The sequence below is a fragment of the Rattus norvegicus genome, chromosome 8 (genome assembly GCF_021556685.1).
Source record: "Rattus norvegicus strain SHRSP/BbbUtx chromosome 8, alternate assembly SHRSP_T2T, whole genome shotgun sequence".
Classification (NCBI taxonomy): domain Eukaryota; kingdom Metazoa; phylum Chordata; class Mammalia; order Rodentia; family Muridae; genus Rattus; species Rattus norvegicus.
In genome coordinates this window covers 61,218,233-61,240,880 of record NC_141541.1, presented here as the reverse complement: position 1 = coordinate 61,240,880, position 22,648 = coordinate 61,218,233, and the positions used below count along the sequence as shown (strand labels likewise).

General features: G+C 37.4%; 1 protein-coding gene across 1 annotated transcript in view; it reads left to right on the top strand.

Moving 5' to 3' along the window:
- Positions 1–20,592, top strand: part of Ddx10 (DEAD-box helicase 10) — a 154,706-nt gene extending 134,114 nt beyond the window's left edge. Inside the window, exons 17-18 of the mRNA NM_001106820.1 lie at positions 3,805–3,941; positions 19,820–20,592. Coding sequence (NP_001100290.1) covers positions 3,805–3,941; positions 19,820–19,997 — 315 coding nt within the window. The 3' untranslated portion in view covers positions 19,998–20,592. The remainder of the gene's footprint in view (positions 1–3,804; positions 3,942–19,819) is intronic.
- Positions 20,593–22,648: the final 2,056 nt, after the last annotated feature.

The following is a 22,648-nucleotide window of genomic DNA, read 5'->3' as shown; positions in this document are numbered from 1 at the left end:
GGCTGTTCTTCAATAATGTATATGACAGCACTATATATTACGGTATGCCCAGACAATGCAGTGTGTTTGTGCTTACTAGTGTCAGTGGATAAATGCTAACAGCTCCTGAAATACACCAGTGAAGGATCCGAGCAAGATGCATGATTATATGCCATATAATACCACCAGCTTACTATGCCTTGATTATGGCTAAATAATACAGTTTTATAGATGAAACATAGCCAGGAAATTACAAGTATAATTACTTAGAAAATATGCTCAAATTATACAAAACATATACTTCACTGTTACTAGTAAATTCAGTTGGCAATGATACAGTTACAATAAAATGTGTTCATTACCAAAAAGTAAAGGGAAATTATAACCAATCTAAGATTGTGTTTTAATTACCAAGGTAAAAACCAAAATCCTTTAGATTTTTTTTTCTGTACACATTTAGTATATTTTGAGAGATAAATGGGCCTGGGGAATCTGTTTGTTATTCTCTCTAAAGAAAAGCAAAGATGGTGATTTTTTTTTTTTTGATGAGTTTGTAATGCCTTGATTCACTTGAATACCTGAAGCATTCATATTTGAGAAGCGTGCTCCATGTGTTTATTGTACATAGTAAGCTAAGTTAATAATTGCCACATAACTTTAGTCTAGAATCTGATTTTTTTATACCAAGTAAGATTTGAACATGTAAATATTTCTAAAACTAATATTTATGTCACAAGACATTCGTAAGTTTCAAAGTTTATCTTTCATGTCTAAAACTAGCTTTTCATTATAGGATTTATTTTAGATTTTTCCCTATCTTAATTTGTTATTGGGCAGAGAAAATGAATCTGATCTAGATCCTTCAGTGGTAACAGTAGAAAGAGCTCGCTAGTTCTTAGGTCTTTCTTTGGTCCGTTTTTGAGACAGGGTTTCCCTGTGTAGCTTTGGCTGCCATGGAACTTACCCTGCAGATCAAGCTGGATTCAAACTCAGAGATTTGCCTGCCTCTCCCTCCTGAATGCTGGGATTTAAGGCGCACACCACCTCTAAAATGTTTTACAAGTACTGGTGCCATCCTCAAATTTTTATTCTTCAGTGACGTTCTTTGTTGCATTTCTGTTGGTCCAGTTTAATTACTTTCCTGACACAGTACTTAAGTCCTTTCCCTCAGAGCGCTTCTATAGCACAGTGACATTCTGCAATCAGTACAGCAGTATACTTGTGTTGTCGCTAGTGAAAATGAGTCAGAAAGGAAATACAGTGATGGTATTATATTTACAAACTATCTTTTAAACAATTTATGAAGTTACAAAAAGACAGAATAGCTAGAATATACATTTTCTTTGTTGTTATGACCAGAGAGAGTATACATCCAAGTTAAAACTTCCCAGAAATCTAGGAGTAACTTTTATAGCATTTTAGTTTTTACAGTAAAAAATGTGTTTTAGATAAAAGCATTAGCTGTGCAGCATATTTTTCCATAATACAGGTGTTACACATTTGTAGCTTTACAGTTCTAATCCTCCTAAGAAGATGCTAAGAGACAGAAAAGATTAGTACTAAAATGTCTTTTATTCTAATTTTTTAAAATTGATAGTAGTTAGAAGTTGTATTTCTGAAAAGAATTGCTACCTTGAATTCATTTGTCATTGTCATAAATGTCATCTCTGGCCTAAGAGAACAGACAGTATGGTGGGTATGATCTGACAGGCCAGAAGGTATTAAAAATCCAAATAAACCTGTTCCACAGTAAAGTTTTATTCCATCATCTTATAAATATTTATATTGGAATATCAAGTGTGATCTGACTACCACAGCTCACTAATATATTCCTGTTTTATTAAATTAAGATAATTAATACTAAAAAGCTATACTAAATGGTAGATGTTATAGTTGAACAAAGTAATTTATTTGAACTGTTAAGACTGTAGATGACTCTCAAAGCCAAAAGAGCAGCTAGAAATTAGAGAAACCCTCAGAAGCCAGTAGGACCAACTGCCTAAATATTTGGTCAAGTTTTACAGACTCCAAAGGGACCCTTAGAAAGTTTTGCTTTAAAAGCACTACTTGGAAGCTTGAGAACAAAGCAGATAAGCATCTATATACTTACCATGGATTAATTCAGATTTAATATAAACTCAGCTATCCATAGAAAATGGAACAAAATCTAGTGTTTCTGTAGTATGTTCTCTATAGTACACTATTATTCGTAAAAATATCAGATGTGTAATAGCAGGTATGATATATAATTCATTAATAAGAAAAAGGTAATCAGTCGAAACTGCCTTTTAGCTACCTTGAAATTTAGCATAGACTTCAGGTATTTAAAGGAATAAAGAAAAAGATATTCAACAAATTAATGGAAAGAAGGATACTGTTGAGTAACAAGTAATGTCCACAGAAGGATGCTAACTGTATAAACCACGAAAGAAAACAACAACCAGAGCATCCTAGAACTGAATACGTAAGGATTCACCCATATTGCTAGAGAGTGTAAAGCACAGTATTAGGAGAAAAGGATAGGTCACCTGAATATCTTGAACAAATAAGCCTATTCAAAATTAGAACGAGAAATGAAGAAAAATTAATAGAGCTTAGGAGAGTCCTGACGAAGTCCAGGACACATTTGTACATTATCCTGTTCGTACAAGTGGGAAAATGGCCTAAATATGTAAAGAAACAATGGCTGAAAACAAACTAATTTAGTAATGAATTAGTTTATTCATTATTAGCCTTAATCATTTGAATAAAAAAATCATTAGGTTTGTCTTACTTGGTCTGAAAAAGATTTATAAAGATGTTAAGTAAAGGAAGCTTATTTCGACTTTCAAATTTTAATCATATATGTATATATACACACACACATATACATCCAAGTATATATATGTGTGTGTGTATGGTGTGTGTGTGTGTGTGTATGTGTGTGTGTATGTGTGTGTGTATGTATGTGTGTGTAATTTGCATCTAGGTGGCCCAACTAATCTTACAGCAACCAACCTGATATAAATGACGCCTATCCCTTGAATGTGTAGCCGCTCACTCTTACATTAGTCAGTCCTTGCCCACTACTCGCAGAAGACTTAGAGCGCCACTTTGCTTCCCCAGTGTTCTTAGTCACTTCGTTTCATTCATTCATTCATTCATTCATTCATTTATTTATTTATTTATTTATTTATTTATTTATTTATTTATTTATTTATTTATCTGGAGCTGGGGACCGAACCCAGGGCCTTGTGCTTGCTAGGCAAGTGCTCTACCACTGAGCTAAATCCCCAACCCGTCACTTCATTTCTGCACGTACATTCCAGTGATATAAAGATACTTCTTACAGATCTGATTGTGTTTTTAAATTTAGACATTTCCCATAGAAATCAGACACATATGTTCTCACTTCTGCTCTTTGATATTTTCAAATAATCCTTTTGGTAGTTTTGAAATCTCTCTGTCTCTCTCTCTCTCTCTCTCTCTCTTACTTTCTCTCTGTGTATAAGAGAATTAGACAACTTCGTGCTTTGATAATTAAGTTACATGGAAAAAGTAAAACTGATAACTTCTTGTAAGTTAAAGGAACTCAATAGAGTTATAATTTCTGGTTTATATTTCACTTTAATTTTGAAATAATACAGATTTTCTTTGTCTTTAGAAATGTTGAAATTCTTCAAGTCTTGTTTCAAGGCCTTTATAATGAATTCTTCTAATTTGGGAATATCAGAGGAGTACTTGAGTCTGTATTGAAACTTGACTATGTCAGCTAACCTTTTATGTCTTGATGGTCCCAATGATCGGTTGACTTTGTACATCATGATTTTCCTTGTGTTCTCTTAGGCCAGAGATGAAGAGGAAGCCTTTCTGGACTGGAGTGATGAAGATGATGGTGGATTTGATCCAAGCACACTTCCAGATCCAGATAAGCACAGAAGTTCTGAAGAATCAGAGAGTGAAGATACAAAACACAAGATGAGGTGTGTTCTTACCTTAGTCTCATTAACTACAAAACTCGTTCATAGGCCCTTTCTATTTTAATGAGTCCAGTGACCACTAAACTCTTACTTCAAGAGATGGTTTTTGTTTTTTGTTTTTTACCTTTAATGCCCTATATAATCCTTACTTGTATTTGTTTTGCCTGCATCTCATAGTCTTCTGATTATTTTAAGGACTTTGGTTATTTTTATTTATAATTTCTGCTATCATAAATAACTATGATATATAAAAGTTCTGTTTTCTCATTCTTTCCTCTTTTTTCTCCTTCCTTATTAATCCTTTATACTTGAATAATTATAAAGTACGATAAATACAAGCAGGCAGGGTTTTATTGATATCAAATATCAACGGGTTTTGATGAGAATGCTACTAAAAATTACCTCTGCCAACCTGATTCTGGTGGTACATACCTGAGATTCCAGCGCTTAGGAGGCTGAGGAAGGAGAAGAGTCACCATCAGTTAAAGACCTAGGGTGTCCAAGAGACTTATAAGACAACATGTAAAGCAAAGCCTTGTTTTAGAAAACAAAAACCTGGGTTGGTGAGGTGGGCCAGCAGTAGTCAAGTTCCATCCCTGAGATGTGTGGAAGAATGAGACAACTGACTCCAGTAAGTTACCCTCTGACCTTGACTTCAGTAAATTCTTCTGACTTCTTACTGCACAGTTTGGAGAACAGTCAATAATGTTATTTCTGACACTCCTCTTTAAGGCAGCCAGATGAAGTTCCCAATAAGGGAGTCCACATAGACCAAAGCACCCTTTGGGCAGGATTTCCAAGTCAAAGAACAAATAGCAACAGATAGTAATAGCATCATCAAACCTGACCCTCACAATGTCCAGCAGAAATGACTGACTGGGAAAGTTTAAGCAGTCAGCTGGAGTCCCAATTGCCCTTCCCTCCGTGGATGAGCTTTTCTTTCTACCACAGGCATTTTTATATCATAGTTATAAACACTACTAGCCTCTGTTGGAAATTGTTTATCTTCCACCTGTTCTCAAGGTACAATGCTTTTTCTCTTGGGGTGCCCATCACCAGACAAGGGGTGTTGGAGGACACTTGGCATAAACATACTTGGGTCTGAAGTGAGGAGACCAAATTACTTCCAGCTCTCAGTAATCTCAGAGCGCACCTGACAGTTTTTCCAGTAATGTATGTAATGTATACTATAGCTCTTCACATGTGGGCACCTCCTCTATAACCTCCTACACAAATATATGAATGAATGGATATTGTAAATAAATGTAATTTTTTAAAAAAAATCTGAAATTTAAGAGGAAGCTATAGTTTCATATTTTTTCATATTAGCAAATAAAATAATAGAAAATTTCTATGTAAACAACCAAATTCTTCCCATTTAAGACCTGTTCATTTGTTTATTATCTATTATTTATTTGCTCCCATGCCAAAATTAAATGAAATATGGTAAATTGAATAATAGTGTGAGTTAACTTAGTATTTTTTCAGAGTACTATGTATTCTAATAATCTTGTATTGAATATTAAGCTTTATGGGTTTTCTAAATCACTGGATAGAGGTTAGGTAGCAATGACAGATAAAGTTAATATTTTTGATGTGCAGACAAAGGTTGATGGATTCCTCAAGTAGCCCAGGGAGTCTAGCATTGAAGAATAGTCCACAGAAAATATTAAAGATCTCAAACAAATTATCTTCTTAGAAAACCATGCTCTAGACAGACACTGAGTTAGTCTTTGTAGAAACTGTGCTTATTGGTAAAAGGAAAATTTTACTTATCCAAAATGTAGTTATGTTAAAACCTTCAACCACTTGCTATTAGGTTCAGGCCATGTTTCTAATATTTAGAAGTGACTTAGAAAAATTAATCTAGACACTGCTTTATAAAGTTCCTTGGTGTGCATGTGCGACTTCTGAATGGTCCACATGCTGCCTTAATGCTCACGTTGAAGACTGCCTCCTATCCCCATCCATTAAAGACTGCTATATGGGATCTCTCTCTTGATAGATCTTTTGATAACTTGGTTTACAACATGAATTCAGATGTTTCTGTATAATTTAACTCTAGAGGAGAACATCATTTGGTTCTTACAGTTCTGCAGCCCTATTTTGTATATTTGCATGACACTGCTTTAAAAGGAAGAACAAACCTTTAAAGTATCAGCAATACTTCTATATCTGGTTCTAACCTTCTATATTGAATGTTTCCTGATTTCTTTTTTTTTTTTTTTTTTAGATATACTAATAAGCGCCTTGGGTAGAAATAATTTTATTGGGATTTAAAAAATTATATAACATGTTTGTGCCACTAAAGTGTGTGATCTAGGTTCAGTTCCTAAGTCATCATTCAGAAGGCATTTTGTTACTTGTTTCTATATTGTTACCACATAGTAGCATTTCCTACTACAGCTAATGTGGTGTGTTTGCTGATAGACTCATTTTAATTTCTATAATAGTTTTATGCTCTTAATTATCTCTCAGAAAGCATGAGTTCTCATGTTTCTCTTTTATAGTAATGCAGCTCCAGGTTCTGTCCTCATTGTCAGTATTAATGAAAGATTAAAGCCTTTAACTATCTGAATTTCTTAATTGATTGATGTATAAGTATACATCAATAAAAGTATAAGGGAAAGATGTGCTACTCTTTACAGATACATCAATAAAAGTATAAGAGGTATTGAATAATGTAAGAAACAACAGAATATAGATGATTGAAAGACGCTAGGAGCAGATATTAATAAAGGAGATAGGTGTACCTTGTAAGAGACCAAAACATTGTAATGAAAGATGGGGCTTCAGAGGGAAGGTAGTCAAGTATTACATCACATGAGGACAGTTTGATTTCAGGGCAGCTGGTTAACTCTGCAAGATGGAAGCTACTCAGGTTGCTTGATAGTAAAGAAGTACTCTGTGTTGAAGAGCCTATGGGCAGGATTTTATTCCTTCAATATATTTAAGAGTTCTCTCAGATGAAGAAAAAAAAAACTTAAATAATTTATGTCCATGATCACAGAAAATATTAGTGTGAATGAAACTGATCTCCTAGCTCTACTGTTTCAGACGCATTACATGAAACTTCAGTGACGAAGGCACATGGATGGTGCCTGACTGAAGATCTGGGTCCATGTCCTAACTAGCTTTATGGTTGTTGGTATTCTGGCTCAGGTAATAGGGACAGTTGGGGGCTAAAGGTACTTTGACATTATGTGTGGCTACCCGGAGTGGCACATCCCCCACGCGCTGAGTTGAGACCAAAAATGTCTTAGCTATTGCTGGGTGTTGCATGGGAGCTGCACTAGACCGTGGTTAGCAGATACATACCGCCGCTGCTTCATGTCCTTGTGGAAGATGGGTTTTATTTATACTTCTTTCCAAGTAGCCCAAGTCATGCTTCTTAACGTATCCTCTGTCACTCAAGATGAATCGATACACAAGGTCAGCCCTATTTATCATCCCTAGAATAGAAAGCAGGATTTATGATAACGTACAAGTAGTAGACTATAATTTAGCTCAAGTATTTAGAAGACCAATCATAGTAAATTTTAACAGTAGTAATGGCTGCACCTACTACTCTTGACAGAAGTGATGTAGGCACAGGTGTCCCTCGTTGTTCCAGTTGGGCTGCATCTTTTCTCTGTCTGTCACAGACAATGATTTCTGAGGTTCTGTGGTATCAGCTCACTGCATGTTTAAAGATTTGGTTGCTGTGCTCTTTCTGGGTTCCATTTAGTATAAACTATTCTCACATTGATCCTGGTTATCACGACTCTCCCAGAAGCATATTCTTTGGCTATGAACTTGGTGTTTCCAGAGATGAGTTCAGTCTTAAGGGACTCGATAGAGCAATTAGAGAATCGCTGTGAGTCTTGAATGAGTATGAGTTGGTTTCATTTGAAAGTTTACTTTGTTGCTGTTCATAAATATTCATCATAGCACTACATGGAAAAACACTTTGTCAGTAAGAAGGTAAGCCATATTTACTGAAGAGTGACCAAATCTGTGGTCAGTGGTTCTTCTTCAGGGAAGTGTGACAAGATTTCACAGTTTGTATCTCTGTCCTCTTCAGTTCATTGCACAGCTGCAGAAGAATTTGAACTGGCCTTAGGCCTCTGTGGAATCATCCACAGTGCTGTCTCTCGTGCCCAGGTTCTGATGCTCATCATTTAACCCCTTTAATTTGCACAGCAGAGACAGATCTTGCCTCTCTAGTAACAATGAACATTATGTATCCTTGAGTTCTCTTTAAGGCTCCTACAGAGGAGGAGAGGAGGAGAGGATAGAAATGGTGAAAATACAGTGTGCCCACATGTGAACTTTAGACAAGAGAGCACCCTAGTTTTTCCCCAGGAACAGCTGAAGTGGGGGCAGGGGTAGGAAATGTGTTCATAGTGCAGGAGGGTTAGTGCTGGGTGAGCCCAGCTTCGCCTCAAGCCTCAAGCTTAGTGCTTTCTTCCTCACAGCAGATCCAGACAGAAGCGTGCTTTCTTCTCTGCTTCTTTCCTCATTTTCATCCGTTTAACAATCAGTCTAGTTTTCCCTGGCTTTTCCTTCTCTTTCCCTTTTGGGCCTGTGGAATAGAATTCATAGATGTTAGGTTTTTTGTTGTTATTACTAAAATAGAGAAAAAAGTCCATAGGAAAAGTCAGACTTTGTTTGGTTGTCTTTGTGACATCCTTGGTCTGTTGAGCACCTCACAGTCCTTGTCCTTATCGCTAACAAACTTTGAAGCTTGTTTATCGTTTAGCAGGAGACTGACTTACGTAGTTGCCTTTGGGGTCATAAATGATTTTCATTTCAAGCAGCCCATGTATTGTAGTCACAATGTTTGAATGATAAAAAGTATCTTTGTGGTGGAAACAACTACAGTAAAAATGTTTTGCATTATTTAATCCACATTCTACTTAATTTCTAATATCAAAAGTGCTTGTAACTCCAGTTCTAGGGTATCTGTTGTCTTCGTTTGGCCTCTGCCAGGACCTGAACTTAAGTGGTGTACACACACATACACACACACACACACACACACACACACACACACACACACACACACACCCCACACACACTAAATAAAATAAAGCAAAATAAAACAAAATAAAATGAAATACCAGATACGCTTGTATCTTGAGTGATTATAATTTCTCTCCATATATCATTTTCTGTAAAGAATGATTTAGTGCCTATCATGTGCTGTCTATAATAAATGCAGGCAGAGTACAAAAGATTAAACAGGAAATGCCATTCCTGGCTTCCACAGAGTTTAGTTCAGTTGTGGTTACAAAGAGTAAGTACATAGTAGTGACATTTGCAATGGATGAATGCTGTGGTTGGCATGCCTGGAGATGTGCTAGGAAGATCAGACATAGGAAATGATGGGTCTCACTTGAGCCTAGGGGACCAGGAAGTTTCCTGAAGGCAGTAAGAGCTAAGCTATTCCTGAAATCTGAACCAGACAGGGGTGGGGTAGCAATTGTCCTTTTAAAGTCTTTCAATAAGATTGTTTCTTTTAATTGTGTTAAAAACTAAGCGATTTGACTCTTTGCATGCAGTATATTAATTTTTATATATAACAGTCCCATTCATTGTGTTAGGTTCATGACCATCCTTAGGCAAATTATAAAGGATGTAAAAGTTTACCAAATATTAAATATGATTAACAAGAAATACATGGATGTTCTAGATATTCATTATCTAGTAAAATTGAGTATTTAATATTTTTAACCTTAATATTTCAAACAAAAAAGAAAATATTAGATTCTTTCTATCTTTGTTCAGTCTTTTATTTGTAGACTACAGCCTTGACCCAAGTCTGATTCCTTTAAGAGAAATCCCCAGACTAAAGTGGAGTGCTTTCCTAGCACGTGCAGGGCTCAGGCTAGGACTAGCAGATGACATGGTTGTATAGTGGATGTTTGATAGGTTTTTCTAAGTAGCATAAGGGCAGCTAGATTTATACTTTGCGCTAAGGTTATTGTCAAAATTTAAACATGATTTCTCTACAGATAACTTCTGTGTCTGGTGATACCTTAGCCTGTATTGAATAAATGGGTCCAATTCACATATAACTAGCTGTTTCTAACCTGTTCTTAATACTAATCAGTATATGGTCTTGTGTTTTGGTTTTTGTTTTGTCTTTTGTGTGTTTGGTTTTGCCTTTAAAACATGTTTGATGCTGGTTTTATTTTTGAGTAAATTTGATTGTCTTTGTTAAATTACTTTAATCTCTGTAGTTTCTGTTAGTATTGAGTTCTGTAGCATCTCTTGAGTCATTTTTTGCTCAGCAACTACTATTTCAAGATTTGCAGTCAGCTTTATAATAGACAGAGGACTTTTCACAAATATTTATGCCTCAGAGACAAGTTTCTGAGGACAAGAAGATGGACGGAAACACTTTAAGCGTGTGTGTTGATGTATATGAGTGAGGGCGTGTCCATGCATAGTGCACAGTGGATGTCAGGACAACCTCAGGTGTCTCAGGCAGGGTATGATTGCTGTGATAAAACACCATGACCAAAAGAAACTCGGGGAAGAAAGGGTTTATTTTGTGTGTGTGTCTCTGTTATAGTCAATCATTGAAAGAAGCCAGGGCAAGAACTCAAATGGGGCAGGAACCTGGAGGCAGGAAGCTGATGCAGAAGCCATGGAAGAGATCAGCTTACTGGCTCGTTCCTCATAGACTGGCTCTATGGCTGATCTGCTTTCTTTTAAAACCCAGGACCACCAGCCTAGGGATGTCATCACCCATAGTGGACTGAGCCTTCCTCCATCAATCACTAAGCAAGGAAATGTTTAACAGGTTTGCCCACAGCCCAGTGTTTAAATTTTATTTTATTCCATGTATTTACTTTACATCCTAGTCACCCCCTCCCACGGCCCTTCCCCCTTTCTCCTCTCCTTCTGTGAAGAAACACTTGTCATAAGGCCTCCGTTGGGTATCCCCTCATCCTGGCACATCAAGTCTTTGAGGCTGAGTGCATCCTCTGAGGCCAGACAAGGCAGCCGGGTTAGAAGAACATATCCCACATATAGGCAACAGCTTTTAGGATAGCTCCCATCCAGTTGTTCTGTACCCAGCCAAGACCAAGCTGCACATCTGCTACACATGTTCAGGGAGGTCTAGGTCCAGCCTATGTGTGTTTTGGTTAGTGGGAAGAAAGAGGTAGCAGGGTTATTAACTACAGTTTTCATTTTATCTAGACTTCTGCTTACTGATCAGTCTTATTGCAGCTTATCAGATACAGAAAAAAGTCAGGTCTGCTTTATAATATAAATAATACATTTGCTTCATTGTAAGCCCGCCATCCTTTCACTTTACTTCTAGCTCTGAAATATTTAAAAACAAAACTATTAGGAGAAACTTCAGTGGCAGATTGGAAGTTTACGAAATTGCCCTTTTGACTTTCCCTGTGTCTCAATTTTTGGTTGTGCTTTCTACTCTGTCAGTTTTAGTTACCCAGCTTCCATGTTGACATTGCTTTCGGCAAGAGGCATCTATGTTTAATCCATACCCTGTACCCTGTCATGCCTCTATCTCTAACTTCCATTAATGTTATTATAATAATATAATAGTCCACTGATATTCTTTCCCTTTTAGAATTTTAGATTGTGTCCATGGATTGGATTCTTGTTTGGCTTATCAGTATAAGTAATTGTTTAATGAGCAACTTTGAAGACTTGAGTTGTCTCTCTTTGGAGGTCATTTGAAGACTAATGAAGAGTAATAAGAATAATAAATTGTAAGACTTGATGTTTTCAGATAGCTGAATGCCAGGGATGTGTTTGGGTGCATGCTGATCTTTGGTGTGAAAACAAATGTTAAAGTAGTTCGAGATGGATGTTGATGTATTTCTGGGGAGTATAAATATTCTACATGTAGATTAGTAGCAAGAGGATGTTCTAGCTTAAACTTAGATTTACATTTTCAATATAGAAGGAGAAATATTTATATGTTCAAATTTTCTGCAGAGCAGAAATTGTTTTTATCCTTGACTCTAGGTAAGTGGTAGAGGAATCTCAAAAACTAGGAATCCCACACCAAATTATGGTGTAGGTGTGTTTGCCTAAAAGGGGGCTCCTACCTCTTTACCAAATTCCAAAATTATTTATGAGCAACAACAACAAAGAGATTTTTGCCAGCTTCAAATAATGTGTGGATGTTTAATGAAAGGAAATGTGGATGAGGCATGGTGGTGAGAGGTGAGGTTCTCATGTCCTTCCTTTTCTCATTATTAGACTTTGAGCTAAGATTACTTTTTTAGCATTTTCATTTATGTTTATAGTAAAGTCTAGACATTTTTCTTTTTAGTTCCAGCGAATACTGAGAATTGAGGCATTGAGAATGCTATGCATTCTTAGTACTGATTCCGTAATAGTCTTCGCCATCGAAGGAAACAGCAGATTTGATGAAATACACTGCAGTGATCCTTCTCCATTAGGTCTATTGCCATGGTCGTATAAACTAAAATTTATAAGGGGAAAGAAACATCTCTGACACAATTTTATTTTAAACTTTAATTTTAAAGTGCCAATACTTGCAGATAGGTACAAAATTTTTGAAAATTTTTAAAATGAGTTAGCTTGTGCTTGTTTATTATTAGTTATAAATTATGTAGAAGAAAATGTCCAAGCTGCATTTGTTGACTGTACGGTACAAATAAAGAACCAAACTGGGCACTGAGATGCTGAATTTGATCTACAGTGGCTTACCACAGGCAATTTAAGCATCGGGAAGTTTTGTATAAGGAAGTTTTTTTTCTATACCTCAAATACCTACCTCATTGTCTTGGCACTTAGACCAGTGTGCAATTTTACCTGAGAGAGGAGTAGGGGGTGGGGGGAGGAAAATCAAGGAAGTTGAAGATCTGTACTGTCTCTACAATAAAATCTGTTCCTTCAGCAGTCCTTTGTGTTAGATTTCTAAGGTGTATGGAGATGTTGATCTGATGTTTTATGCTATAACAAACACACACACACACACACACACACACACACACACACACACACACACACACACTCCCTCCCCCTCTCCCTATTTTCCTCCCTCTCCCCTCAGGGCAGGAACTCTAATATAATTCATCTTCTTGTCCAGGTTAAGCTTATATAAACTACTTGCCCTAATACCCTTGGGCATTCACGCCACTCCGCTATATTCCTGTAAAGCACAGCATGCTGCAGACATTGGCAAGTTTTCTTAGAGCTTTGTCTTCTAGCCTAGATTACAGCCAGATTTTTCAACACTTGGACACTACACAAGACTTGGTGTGTTAGTTTTAACTGCAACAACCTTGTACCCCCTGATAGTGTAGTTTTCAAGTTAAAAGACATTCTGGTGTTCCCCTCCCACAGGCCTCATATTATTTTAAAATACGGTGTTTAATCTGAGCCATCTACTATTCATGGCAGGTACCAATTTTTGTTTTGATCTTATAATATATAATTTTCTCACCGTTCTGAACTCCTGTGTTGGCTAAAGCTTCCTAAGAACTGCACTGTAATTAAACCTGTTTCTGATTGATAGAAAAATATATCATATTTCTCTCTTTTTGCCTTTTCCCATTAATACATGGGGATTTAAACCTCTTAACTGGTTCTGCAGAATGATCTCAAGAAGCATGGATAGTACAGGAGTGTAGCAAGGAGATTCATAGCTACCTGAAGTTCTGGGAATCAGACTACTGAATGCTTCCTCACATGTAGTTTTGGAATATTGACATAAACTTTGTAACATGAGAAGAAGTTCAGGATTAAGAAAATTAAGTGTGTGTTAAAGCCAAACAAAGCTTGGTTTTGCTGCAGTCAAAGCTTTGAATAATTTCTTTTATAAGTTGTGGAGCATAGACATACTACTTAAGATCTCTTTGGTTTTCACGGTCCACCAAGTGATAATGCACAGATTGTAAGACTCTTTTTAAAGATGTAATGGGAATAAAGAGAAAGCCAGATAGGAAACACAGCAGGATACAGTGTGATAATCCTTGTAGTTAGTGAAGGTGGAGCGGTAGGAATTTCTAAAGCAGCACACAGTTGGTAAGAATAGAGTGTTTTCTGGAATGTCTCCAATTGCTTTCCTCCAGAATCATTTAAGTGCTTAATATTCAAAATATCAGTTCTTCCATTTAGGATACTCTGCAGAAGTGTTATACTGCCTTGGTGAAGTGAATAGTGTAGTGAAATTATTGGCATGTGATCTATTTGATGTACACAGATGTTCATATTATAAAAGTAGAACATGGCGCTTACCCTGTGTATATAGCTAGTTGGTCTCCTGAGAATCGGTTCTATGACAGTGAAAAGGAGAGTGGATCCCAGCTCTCCTAGAGCACACACTGCTGGTAGACAGAGAAGCCATAAGGAATGAGCAGAAGAGTAGGACACAGTTGCTCATGAGGATCTTGAAAGAATTGGTGGAGGCAGAATCGGAGTTGACTTCAGTTGTTAAGACAGCCTCACTGAGTAAAGGCTGAAGGATTGCTAAAAGCCTTCTCTAAGAAAAGGAGTAGTTTTTCTTACTATTTGAATCATGACTACTCTGGACAGTTACTGCATTTTAAATATGTAACCAGAATTACCTGTATGTCTGCCAGAGGAGATTCTTGGCTGCCTGTCATCCCAGCACTCTTCCACCCATTCGCACATACTGACGGATGCTAGCTTTGTGGCAGGTTATGATGTAAGACTCTACAGCCATTCCAGTCCACTCCAGGATCCTACTAGGAAGAAGTGGGCTAACCGTGGCACGTGACAACAGGAAGACGATGGGAGCAGGCCTAAGCAAAGACTGGGAGGTAGCTGCTTATGTATTGGCTTTCTCCTGTTGTTGATGAGACAGAATCTCATTATGTAGCCCAGACTGGTCCCCACCTTGCAGTGCTACTGCTCTGTCCTCCCAAGTGCCATGATATGACCACAGGGGTGCACTACGGCTCCTAGCTTTTTTTTCCCCCCTTTTTTTCCGGAGCTGGGGACCGAACCCAGGGCCTTATGCTTGCTAGGCAAGCGCTCTACCACTGAGCTAAATCCCCAACCCCAGCTCCTAGCTTTTTTAAACTACTGAAAATAACCTATCACCCATATATCCCCACCCATCACCTTCCCTTAAGTTAGGTTATCAATGGGAACAAATTTTAATTTAATTTTTATTTCAAGGGCTAATATAGGATGGTTACAGACATAGCAGAAGATACATATACTAGCAAAACGAACATTTAAAAATAAACTTCCAAATCTTTTTTCATATATATATTTTAAATGTAGATGGATCTTCATTTTGTGTTGATTTCTTAAATTTTTTTAGTATTCATAAAGAAAAAAATTTCAGTAGATACTTAATATCTTATGTTTATCTTTATAATGTACTTAACGATTTAATCCTTTAAATTGTTTTGGGGTTTTTAACTTTCTGAAATTAAAAATAGTTCTATCTTAAGTATCTTTCTTAAGAAATCTTTGAGCATATCTTTAATTATTTTCTTGGGCAAGATTCCCAGAAGAAAATTTTCTGGGCATGCTTGCTTTAAAACTTCTAAGTGATACTGCCCAATGGGATACAGGTGAGAAAAATCACAGTAGTGTCAGTAAGTAGTAACACTAAGTTCCACATGACTAATAAATAATTTGAGCCGTATTAAATTCAGAGGGAAACGGTCCCTGTTGATAGGCAGCTGAGTTCTTCTCAGGGAAGACAGTAACATGGATCTGAGTCTTCTGTGCGAGACACAGAGCTAGAAGGAGATGCCTTGCTCCCATAGAGACACAGACTTGGGTGTCATCCCCATTTTTTGTTCTGCTTGAATTTAATACAGAAGCTGTTTTTACTGTAAGAGACACAATTACAGTTATCTGAAAATAATTTAAATGTTGAAGTCAGAAAGTTAAAACTATAGAAAAAGTAAGTTCAGCTCCTAGAAGATTTTTGAGTTTGGGGTTCAGAGAATTTAGGAAATTAAGAAACTATGCCCCTCTTCAAAATCAGCTTTTAACATTAACATTTAATATTTCACTTTCCATTTTTCTCTTTCCTTCATTGTTTCAGTAAATAATTGACTCAGATATTTGCTTTAGATACTCTGGCATGATTTTGTATTTTTCTTTTCAGTAAAGTCTCAGTCAGTGGATTTTCCTCCTGCTATCTGTCCCATACTACATCTTAAAGATGTTTTCACCTGTGTTTAAGTTATATGACTTAGTCTTTAAATGCATAGTAATGAAGTCTTTATGATGTAGATTATTAAAAGATTATTAACTCTGAATTTTTGATTTTGATAGCAGAGGGACTTTGGTGCTCTTAGCTAAGCTTTGCTTTTACTTTTTAAGATGGTGCTTTATCAGTCCGTGTGTTGTTGGGTTACTGTACTACGCCCTTTCTGACCGTTCGATCAAACGTTTGAGGATTGAAAAGAACTTAGCACTTTAGGTCCTATGGGAGTGCTGATAGAAAGGTAAAAGATGGAATTCAAACCAGATACTCTCCACGCGGAAGGCCACTACTTCCTGTTAGCTAAGTGCACTTTACCCCCTTTCAGGGTTCACTTACTTTATGAAGGGAGCTCGTGGTTATGAATTTGTATTTTGGAGTAAATTACATTTTCTTTTTTCTGGCCTCAGTGTCTTCAGAATGTTTCATAATCTCCTTGCTAAATGTTACTGGTGAGGTGTTGCTGTGTTAAGCTGTGGTGTTTTATTTTGTTTTCTTCTTGTTGCTGTGACCGAATACAGGACAAGAAGCAACTTAAAGGAAGAAGGGTTTGCTTTATTAGCTTAGGCTCTAAGGGACACAGTCAATGTGGCTGGGAAGAGACGGCAGCAGGGTCATGGGAAGCTGGTCGGTCACACTGCATCTGTAGTACGAAGCAGAGAAATGTCTGAATAGGACACTCAGGTGATTTTCACAGTTGTAATCAGTCCAGGACCCCAACCAATGGGCGGTTTCAGTTGGTGTTTAGGGTGGATCTTCCCATCTCACTCAGCCCAAACTAGAGGCTCCCTTGCAGATATGCCCAGGTGTTTTGTCTCATAGGTGAGCCTAGGTTTGTCAAATTGACGTCATTATTAGTCATCACCACTATTATAAGCTACATGATAAATAGAACAAACTATACTTCTAGAATTTGTAGAAAGTAATTTTAGAATCAAGAAATTAATTAAATATAGCTTATTTTAGCCTGCTAACAGATGAGGATTTCCCAGTCCCTCCTTAGATCTACTGAGCTCCCACATGTACCAGGTGCACAAAGGACAGAAGCCTTTGGCTTATGCAGCAGAGTGTGAAACAGCTGAGGGCTTCTAGCACTATGGCATTGGAAAGAGGCTTTTTCTGATGGAACTGGATCATTGCTTTTCTGGTTACTGTTTCTTGGGGCTTAGATTGTGGCAGTTATCTATAAAATTCCCATTTTATTACCAGATAATTCGTTATTCATAACACTACTTATTTGCTTTCTATAGAAAGTAGTCATAAAATGCCTTCCTAAAATTTCAGTTGCTAATTGAACATAAGCAACATTCATATCTGGTTTTCTTTTGGGGGAAACATCTGAAGCTATTTTCTGCAGAGAATATAATGTGCAAAGGCACATTAACAGAGAAAGATACATTAACAGGGAGCCTACTAATTAAGTTTTCTGTGAGCCTCTCCAAGGTGCCCTTGATGTGCAAGATGGGCAAAACCAGTGTCGTCTTCCCCAAATATTTATGGCACTCTAACCCGGTGGATTTGGCACAGAATTAGCCACAATCCTCAGCACATTAGGACTGAATATCTTTTTTTAAAGGCTTAAAAAAGTTTGCTGGCTTTCATGTTCATTGTTCTAGGCTCCCTTTCAAAATTCAGCAGTGTGTGGCTTTGAATAATCACATCGTGTCATCTAGTTTGCCTTTCCTCTGTTGGTGAGAGAGAATGGCTGAGTCAGGGCGTGTGGGTGCTTCTGGGAAGTAAATGGAGAATTATGTGGTTTGCTTCCAGCTGGTTATAAGTGGATATGCTGATTAGGCATCTTCACTTTTATATCAGGCTATCTTCTCCACAGTAATGGAGTCCATTCAAACTTGAACAATTTGTTCTTTTTGGATACATCATATGGTTGGAAAAATAATGTAATATTGATGTAGCTTTTTTCTTTTGCTGATTATTATATACAGCCAGTGTGAGAATGTTTTGAATGGATGTAATTTTTAGGCAGAAAGTAAGTTAGTGTGTAAAGAGCTATAGTGTTTTTATTTATCTGGTTTCATTTAACTCTCAGAACAATTCTAAGTAAATAATTGAACTGCAGAATTTACGGGATTGGCTACTGTTTCTCTCCTCCCTTTCTCTCTCCCTTTCCATTCTTCTTTTACTCCTGTTTCCCCCTCACCCTCCATCATTCTTTTCTCTCTCAGCCATCATCATGGATTCACATGCATTTAGGAATCTTTTCCTAGTTCCATGTAAATTTTAGGATTGCCTTCCTCACTTCTGTGCAGAAACTTTGGTAGAGACTGTGTTGACTCTGGAAGTCACTGTGAGCATTTTTAACAATGTCAATTCTTATAATCTATGAATATAGGATTTTTTTTGTTTCCTCTGTAAAATGTTTTAATAAGTGTCTTATTGTTAAGCTCTTTCAACTAGGTATTAGTCTTAGATGTTTTATTTTTATAATTAGTATAAATAGGATGGCTTTCTTGACTTTTATTTCAGATAACTTACTGTTCGACACAATAATGTTATTGATTTTTGTATGTTGATTTTACATTCTGTATCTTTGCCGAATTTACTGATTAGTTACAATATTTTATAATTATTTGGGGGATTTTCTGTATAAAATACCTGGTTTTGCTGTGTTTATTCTCAGTCCGACTCTGTCTCTGTCTCTCTGTCTGTCTGTCTGTCTGTCTGTCTGTCTGTCTCTCTCTCTCTCTCTCTCTCTCTCTCTCTCTCTGTCTTGGTACTAAGGGAATCACTCTGTTACTGGATTTTTGTTTTTGATTTCCTGTTATTATTTGGCATTTGTCAGTTACTGATGTCTGCCTTGTGGTTACTGAGACGTTTTACTGTATTGAGCTCTTTTGAAATGATACCTGACTTCCTTAGTTCTGTTCTGATCAGTTAGTTTGTAAATAGCTCTTCATTCCATGCCCTCCAGTTGAGCCATCTTGAATATGCTATCTCAAAATGTTTTGAAGATTTTTAAAAATATATTTATTGATTCATGAGTATGCATGACCACTTGTAGAAGTCAGAAAATATTTCTGCCATGTGACTTCTCAGGATTGAACTCAGGTAACCCTCTCACCTGCCCTGTTTTTTGCTTTTATTTAATGAATTTAGTGATTTTTTTCCCCCCTTCTCAGAAGGCCAGTGTACAGGATATATGCAGACTTAGTCAACAGTACTTAGTTTCTTTTTTTTGGAGCTGGGGACCGAACCCAGAGTACTTAGTTTCTTAAGACCATATGTGCACATTAGGTTTACATTTTTAAAGAAGAAAATTTGGTACTTCTTGACATTTTAGGCCCTTTATCATAACATAATTAGAATTAGTAAATGATACCCTTATCTGTATCTATGTCTACATAACCTGCTACCTAAAGGACAGCTTAACTTTAAATAGAGATAATTTGATGTTAACACAAAGATAGACTATAGTCTGACACACCTAAGGGACTTCTCAATGTCTTTAGATTATAGATAATATATCCAGAGATCTCTATTGTTATTATATTTAATGCCATATTACTTATGCAGTGGCCCACGTGTGCCTGGTTTTATGGTTTCTTTCTGTCTTACAAAATGTCATTTTACCAACTGCCTGCTCTACATTTGGGTTATTCTGTCCCTTTTTAAATGTTTGACTTCATGCTAATGAGTTATTTATTTATACATGAATCATTGGATTTGTTCCCACCAGTGACACCAAGAAGAAGCAGGAAATGAGGAAGAGAAACAACACTGAAGTCGATGATGTAAGACCAAGAAGTCGTCATGGAAAGAAGGCCAAGTGGGAAACGTTAGAACCTTTGGATACAGGCCTGTCTTTAGCAGAGGACGAAGAGCTGGTGTTACATCTCCTCAAAAGTCAAAACTAAGTGTTCTCTGTGCCTCTGTGCACCTCGATACCTCTGGACATTACTATGTGGGCAAGAAGTTAAAAACAGCTTTGGGGCACTTAGGTACTGTGTGTCCTTTCTCCAACAGAAGTGACCACATTCTAAGCTTTACAAGCTGAGTTTTGAAATATCGAGGAACATACTCAGAGTAAGAACATGTTGTATACTCTGTTAGGATGTATGTGTAGGTTCATATTCCCCACCACTGGAAATGCTTGTCTTGTTTGTTCCCACAGTGCTGAAGAGTGAACCAAGGCCGTGCATGTGGTAGATGAGTGCTCTCCTCCCGAGCTGTGTACCTAGTCCGGCTTGTTTGTTTTACAGGCAAGGCTCTGAATCGTTGTTCATTTGCAAATACCTATATTCATACAGTACAAAAAATTTAATGTTACTCTTAAGTATACATAATTTTGTGTATATTATCTCCAAAGAAACAGTATAATGGACTAGCCCTGACAAAGAATATTTTTTGCGTTCATAAAAAATAAACATTTCTTATAAAGTACTATTGTTTTCATTGTGTCCAGTGATATGAAAAACTCAAAAATAGATTCATAAAATTAAATCATGACAAATTCCTAAAACAAGGTCTTTGCGTTATAAATTAGCCTGCTGAAAAGTAACACATTACACTTAGACTTGGAGATCGCTGGCAATTATTCATAAAATCTCTCGATGTCTGAAGACATTCTTCACGGGCTCTTTGTAGGCGTCCTGGGTTTCTACCTGGTTCCTTATGAGAGAATGAGGTAGCACCTCTGTTTCCTTACCAATACTATCTGTCTTCAAAAGGAAAATGAGAAATCTGGGCATCGAAACAGTAATAACAGTAAATTTAACCTCTGAAGGAGAAGGATGGATGGTAACTTGGGGATCTCAACACTTCCAGTTCAGCCAGTCTGTACTGGTCTCTGAAAAAAATGTATCACCTTCCTTGTCTATTCAGTGCTGTCATGAGCAGTCATCTTCCCACAATTAAAATGACTGCCAGCTTTTTTGTGTCCTCACTGTACTGCTGCTGTTGATTCCTCCTCTTTAGAGATGGATCCATTGCTTATCCTCAGAGCCTTTGCCCAGCCTTTACTTAGTTTAGAGTCTCACTGGGACTTGCCCAGTCCCCCAAGGTTCTTAACTAGTCTGTCTGCTTCTCCCAGCAAATTCCTTTCCTGGGAGTTCTCTGTGTGGCCTGTAGATCTAAGCATGTTTCTCCTCTGATCCCTTCAGTTACAGCGTCTATCACGCGATACGATCAACCGTTGTCTATAAACCTGTTGGTATAGTATGGCATTTTCCTTGGGAACAGGATTGTGTTTTATCCATTGTTTATACCTGTGGTGGTTTGGCCTAGGGAGTGGCACTATTGAGAGGTGTAACCTTGTTGGAGGCGGTGTGTCACTGTGAGATGGGCTTTGAGACCCTCCTTCTAGCTGCCTGGGAGACAAGTTAGTCTGCTCCTGGCTTCTTTTGGAACAAAATGTAGAACTCTAAGCTCCTCCTGTACCATGCCTGCCTGGATGCTGACATGGACTGATAATGGACTAAACCTCTGAACCTGTAAGCCAGCCCCAATTAAAGGTTGTCCCTTATAAGAGTTGCCTTAGTTATGGTGTCTCTTCACAGACTTCACCTTAACTAAGACAATACCTTATAGGCCAAATAGAGCACCTTCCCTGTAATTCATAATTAGGGCTGTGATTTAATGACTACTCCTAGTAAGCCAAGAGAAATGTGTTTACTTTTTAATTTTTTTAAAAATTTTTGAGAATTACATGCACACATCTGTTTTAACCATAGTTACCCACCACTCTCCCCTCCAACTCTTCCTAGGCACCTCCCTCCTCATAACCCTCTTCTGATTTCGTGTCCTTTATTTTTTTATGGCCTACTGAGTCCAATTAGCATTGCCCATATATCCATGGGTGTGGCGCCATCCACTGGGGCATGATAAGGGAACACATCTGTGAGGAAAACTGACTCTCGCCCCTGGCAGCTGTGAGCTGTAAGTAGCTCCTCAGCTCTGATGGGGGCTCACGTATTCCTTCATTAGCTCTGCTGTAGTGGTTCATGGCCCAGTCGTATGCAGATGGTCACCGCTGCTATGGATTTAGTGTGCCACTGTCTTGTCCTGTGGCCTAATCCTCCTCAAACACTGCTCTTGTAAACCTTCCACCCTAAACCGAGAGAACTTTCAAAAAGGTCTATCTAATACACTGTAGGAAGGAGATATATTTTACGGACAGAAATACCTATTGTAATTACTTTTAGTAGAGAAGAAAGGATAAATAGGAAAGGAGATCGGGGTTTAAAAGCCCAAGATTTTAGAGTTAGAATTTCTGACAGTCCCTTGTCACTGAAAACAACAGTCACGAAGTGCAAGAGTGCATGAACTGATGGCTTACCATTGATCAATTGATCCTATGCTGTGCCATTTTTAGTTTGTTTGTTTTTTTTTTCCTGAAGAGGAATTAAACTTATCGACTGTCTGTATGTAACTATTGAATGGACTGATAATGGACTGAACCTCTATACATTGCAAGTCATTTGGTTCATAAACCACTTTGGATTGTGGTTTATCTATAGAATTGAATGGATCCTTACGGAGAAGTTCAGGGTATTCTTTGCTAACCTTG